The 6,042-nt window shown below is 43.2% G+C and overlaps 1 protein-coding gene across 2 annotated transcripts in view; it reads left to right on the plus strand.

Moving 5' to 3' along the window:
- Window positions 1-3,481, plus strand: part of KCNE2 (potassium voltage-gated channel subfamily E regulatory subunit 2) — a 158,355-nt gene extending 154,874 nt beyond the window's left edge. For both annotated transcript variants that reach the window (XM_054542473.2, XM_054542472.2), the window contains one exon: window positions 2,567-3,481. In XM_054542473.2, coding sequence (XP_054398448.1) covers window positions 2,567-2,950 — 384 coding nt within the window. In that variant the 3' untranslated portion in view covers window positions 2,951-3,481. The remainder of the gene's footprint in view (window positions 1-2,566) is intronic.
- The last annotated feature ends 2,561 nt before the right edge of the window (window positions 3,482-6,042 follow it).

A 6,042-nucleotide genomic window follows, 5' to 3' on the forward strand; every position in this document is an offset into this window, starting at 1 on the left:
CTCCTTCTAGCTGTGTTGAAACCCACTTGCCCCATCTATGAACGGTGTTCAGCTCCATTTTCTGAGCCCCCTTATCTTTTTGTCCATACCTGTTACAACTCTTTGCACGTTGCATTGTCATTGATTTGGTCTCTCCCATTCAACCGAGCCTCTCACAGAGTTCCTGTCACCTCTGCAGTTTCATCGCCTAGCATAGTACCTGGCACTTTAATTCATGCATCAAACGTCCACTGAGTGCCCTCTATGTGTTAGACATCTGCTATACCGAGCTAGACAAAGTTGGCAGACATGACAGCCGAGTGGAAAAGATGAGCCCCTAAACCAATAATCACATACACACACACACACACACAAACACACACTATATATATATATATATATATATGTTATATATATGTAGGTATTAAAAAATCTTGGCCGGGAGCGGTGGCTCACACCTGTAATCTCAGCACTTTGGGAGGCCGAGGCAGGCGATCATGAGGTCAGGAGATCGAGACCATCCTGGCTAACATGGTGAAACCCCATCTCTACTAAAAATACAAAAAATTAGCCAGGCGTGGTGGCGTGTGCCTGTAGTCCCAGCTAGCTACTCGGGAGGCTGAGACAGGAGAATCACTTGAACCTGGGAGGCAGAGGTTGCAGTGAGCCGAGATCGCGCCACTGCACTCCAGCCTGGGTGACAGAGCGAGACTCCATCTCAAAAAAAAAAACAATTTTTTGCCTTGCAATTGTTTGCCTTGCTGTTATGTCTAAAGCCCCACAATTCTCTAAAAACAGAGATGTACAAAAAAGCACACGTATATAATTCTCTGAAAACAGAATATAAATGAGTCATTGCTCCATTTTACTGACATTTGTTGAGTGCTTGTTATAAATATGGCATTATTCTAGCTGGTGTAAGATTACCAATTTTTTTTAAACAAAAGTAATATAAATATATACATACACATTTAGTTACTGCATATGTGATGCGTGCTTTTGAAGAAAAAGGAGATGCTGTTGGAGGAAAATGGTGGTGGTGGTGGGAAGTGATTTAGAGTAGAGCCAGGGAAGTCTCAGAAGTGACAACTAGCTGGAACCTAAAGAATGAGGAGGTAGCAGGTGCAAGAGAAAGGCAAAGGTATTCTAGGTTGAGAGAATAGGATGTGCTAATGTCCTGAGGCAAGAGAGCTTACTGACAGGGAAGGAAGATGTCAGGTGTGACCGAACTGTAGTGAGCAAAGGGTAACTGAGGAGGTGGTCAGGAGCCTGCTCAGCCAATGGGGTAAATACTGTTAAGGAATTAGGACTTGATTTTAAGAACAACCATCGCATCATTTTAAAAGCAAACAAATGGCACTATAATTTCCCTCTTCAAAAAGGCACATTGGCTGGGCATGGTGGCTGACACCTGTAATTCCAGCACTTTGGGAGGCCGAGGCGGGTGGATCACCTGAGGTCAGGAGTTCAAGATCAGCCTGGCCAATGTGGTGAAACCCCGTCACTACCAAAAATACAAAAATTAGCCAGGCATGGTGGCATGTGCCTGTAATCCCAGCTACTTGGGAGGCTGAGGCATGAGAATCGCTTGAACCCAAGGCGGAGGTTGCAGTGAGCAGAGATCGTGCCACCTTACTCCAGCCTGGGCGACACAGCGAGATTCTGTCTTAAAAAAAAAAAAAGGGCACATTGATGGCTATTCAAGGCAGAAAGGGGCACATATAACCCCAAAGAGATGGCTCTGGGGAGGGTTGTGTTGTATTACATTGTTGGCATTGTATTATCCAGGTGAGAGTTGCTGTTGGCTGGGCAGTGCCAGTGGGGATGAAAAGGAGAGATGGATTTGAAACATAGGAATAATCTCTCAGATTGTTTCTTGGCATCACTTACCTAAAATACTTCTTTCAAATATGGATGTACACACCCCTCCCTTTAGGATACTTGGGACAATGTGCCACTTAGACATAGGGGATGGAACAAATTGGAGAATCTGTCAATGCCCCCTGCAATCTTTTCCCTTGATGTTACCTCATAATGCCCCACAATTCTCTAAAAACAGAGAACATAAATGAATCATCAGTTCATTCCACTGACGTTTGTTGAGTGCTTGTTATGAATGTGGCATTATTCTAGTTCTTGTGAGGTTACCGATTTTTTAAAAAACAAAAGTAATGCAAGACTGCTGATGAAAATTTGGAATATGAGAAAAGCATAAAGAAGAAAATATATATCTTTAAGCACACCACCCACTGTTAACATTCTGATCTATGTATTTCTAATATTTTCTCCATTTTCATATGTACACATACATTTATTTACATGCATATATAGATATCAAAGTGTATATATATAATTTTGTCTGCCATTAAAATTTTTACTGTGTAAAAATCATGCATTGTAAAAAAAAGTGAATAAAATGTATACAGTCAGTTTAAAGACTAACAAAATATGCATTCAATCACCAGCCAGGTTAAGAAGAAATACTATTACTTGTCCCCTGACATCTCCCTGCCACCTTTACATAGCCAAATCCAGAAAAGATCTGTTTTCCTAACCTTGTTCGCCTATTTTATTATTTAAATTGCAGCAGGAGGGAAGCATGTCTACTTTATCCAATTTCACACAGACTCTGGAAGACGTCTTCCGAAGGATTTTTATTACTTATATGGACAATTGGCGCCAGAACACGACAGCTGAGCAAGAGGCCCTCCAAGCCAAAGTTGATGCTGAGAACTTCTACTATGTCATCCTGTACCTCATGGTGATGATTGGAATGTTCTCTTTCATTATCGTGGCCATCCTGGTGAGCACTGTGAAATCCAAGAGACGGGAACACTCCAATGACCCCTACCACCAGTACATTGTAGAGGACTGGCAGGAAAAGTACAAGAGCCAAATCTTGAATCTAGAAGAATCGAAGGCCACCATCCATGAGAACATTGGTGCGGCTGGGTTCAAAATGTCCCCCTGATAAGGGAGAAAGGCACCAAGCTAACATCTGACGTCCAGACATGAAGAGATGCCAGTGCCACGAGGCAAATCCAAATTGTCATTGCTTAGAAGAAAGTGAGTTCCTTGCTCTCTGTTGAGAATTTTCATGGAGATTATGTGGTTGGCCAATAAAGATAGATGACATTTCAATCTCAGTGATTTATGCTTGCTTGTTGGAGTAATATTTTGTGCTGAAGACCTCTTTTACTTTCTGGGCAAGTAAATGTCATTTTAATCAATATCATTGGTGAAAATAAAGCCAAATTTGAAGTAAAGTGTCTGGGCAGTGGCCGTGGGGATAGAAAGGAGAGATTTACAAATCATTGAATCTTCTTTCTCATGAAACATCATTTGTGTGTGACAAATTCAATTTATAAATAACCCAGATGTATTAAGTAGAAGCTGAGGCTCAAAAGCTATCACTTGCTTACCAGACTGACATAGGAGCATTTATCTATAATATTAATTCATGAGTGTGGAGTCTGAAGAGATGAATAGGCGAACCATAAGATTACTTTACATTTATTGTTTTCCTGGCCTTTAACCTATTTAGAAGTCTTAAGACAGAACAAACATTTTTCTTTTTCTTTTTCTTTTGAGACATGGTCTCGCTCTGTCGCCCAGCCTGGAGTGCAGTGGTGCAATCTCAGCTCACCACAGCCTCAACCTCCCAGGCTCAAGTGATCCTCCCACCTCAGCCTCCCTAGTAGCTGGTACTACAGGCACGTGTGCCACCACACCCAGCTAATTTTTGTATTTTTTTGTAAAGACAGGGTCTCACTATGTTGCCCAGGCTGGTCTCGAACCTGAACAAACATTTCAAAGGACAAATAATCCATACCAGAGAAGCTGAGTATTTAAGAAGTACCCAGTATAACAAGAACATATTTTAAAACTAACATTTAAAGTTTTGCAGAAAACTAATCTTAAAAAGTTCTCATTATTTAAGAAAAAAAATAAAAAGGTATAATGTCGCTTTAAAAATGTATTCTTTTAACTTGATTTAGTTTTCCTCTATTTATAATTACTTATTAGCATTTATGTTTAAGAAACTAAAGGATACAGAAAGGGTCTAAATTGCTGATGCCTTCTGAAGACCTAGACAGGAACTACTTAATATCTTGTCCCATGTGGTGCAGGATATCATAGAATGTCAGGGCTGATCATTCTACTGTTGGCAGAGACCACTTCACTTACAGATGAGAGAACTGCAGTCCACTGAGAGGAGACAATTTCATTCACTAATTCGGTCAGGCAACATTGACCTGCTTGGTTCACTGGCCTAGACCCCAGGAGTATAAAGATGAACAAGGCCGGGCACAGTGGCTCACGCCTGTAATCCCAGCACTTTGGGAGGCTGAGGTGGGCAGATCACCTGAGGTCAGGAGTTCAAGACCAGCCTGGCCAACATGGTGAAACTCCGTCTCTACTAAAAATACAAAAATTAACCGGGTGTGGTGGCAGGAGCCTGTAATCCCAGCTACTGGGGAGACTGAGGCATGAGAATCGCTTGAACCGGGGAGGGGGAGGTTGCAGTGAGCCAAGATTACATCATGGCACTCCAGCCTGAGTGACAGATGCTAAACGTCATAGTACAATGTGACAAGGTCCTAACAGAGATCAATGCAAAGGGGACACAGCCAGCCAGCACAAGGACAGGAGGGCATGTCTAACGCAGGTCAAGGTCTCTCTCAGAGCAGCTGAGAGTGACAGGTCAATGGCAGCAGAGAGATGTGGGGCCTCCACATCCCATGGCTTCATGCCTCCTAGTTTACCCTGTTCTCCTCCCCATGCCCCAGCCAAGGCACAGCAATGATGGGCAAGGCCTCAAGCCTCAGGGTGCTAGGACAAAATTTAGGAAAAGAGGCTCTTCTTCAGAGAATGCTTGTAGAACTCCTTATTCCAACCACAAGGTTTGTCTCTTTAAAATTACAGAGTGAGATATATACAAGGTATCTACTTCCTAATAACAGATTTGCAATTATGCCAACTGAAGCATTCAGTACAGTGTTAGAGAAAACCACGCACATTCCAAGAGCGGATGTAGGAAGAGTGGCTCCCCTCCTCAGATCAGAAACCCAGAAATGTTGTCCCACCCAGAAACATCCATCTCAGAGAGGCCAGAGCAGCCATCAGGCTTTAAATCCCAGCCCTCTGCTCTGCATCTAGACAGAAATCCGAGGTTTCCATCAGGTGACAAAGACCCTCTCCTTAACCAAACTATCAAGCTCCTCTGAGCCCTCTTCTTGACTAGAGCCCAACGATGGCCCTATAAAAACTGCAGACTCTCGGCACACATGATTTCGCCCACCTTCGCACAGTAAGAGACATAAACGCTAGCATAGGTTCTAAGAGCTGAAAGCTAAAGCGCCTGCCCGAGAAAAGTGGATGCTGCCTGAAGAATTTACTAATTGTTCCAACCAAAACCTGGTGACAGGGAGATAGTCCCCTGATCCCTCTCTTAAGGCAGTTACTTTAGAAAGTTTGCAATTATAAATCCTTTCTCTCTTCCTTGAGATGTAAATCTTCTACCATTCAGAACTGTATTGTCTCTTTGAAATGCAAACATTCAAACTCTCCTTGCTGGATGGGTGCCTTGCTCTAACTTACTGCCCCCCATCATAGACAGAAGTTTGTTTCTCCTCTAGATAGGAGCCAATTAACAAACCCAGATCACACTGACCAACCCCTTCCCACTTTCTATGCATTTCCACTTCCTTGACTCTGCTCAAGCCCCATCCTCACTCAGTTACCTTTGCACAAAGGGAAGTTGAGCTGGGCCTCTTCCCTCTGGCAATAGCTAATGATTTCAGTCAATCCTGACTGCTTTAACTGGCTTTCTTTACCTTTGACACAGGTAAACACATGGAGAGCAAAATCGAGGTTTTTCTGGCTGGGTGCGGTAGCTCATGCCTGTAATCCCAGCACTTTGGGAGGCCAAGGTGGGAGGATCACTTAAGGTCAGGAGTTTGAGACCAGCCTGGCCAACATGATGAAACCCCATCTCCACTAAAAACACAAAAATTAGCTGGGTGTGGTGGTGGGTGCCTGTAATCCCAGCTACTCGGGAGG

Source organism: Pongo abelii, chromosome 22 (assembly GCF_028885655.2).
Source record: "Pongo abelii isolate AG06213 chromosome 22, NHGRI_mPonAbe1-v2.0_pri, whole genome shotgun sequence".
NCBI lineage: Eukaryota > Metazoa > Chordata > Mammalia > Primates > Hominidae > Pongo > Pongo abelii.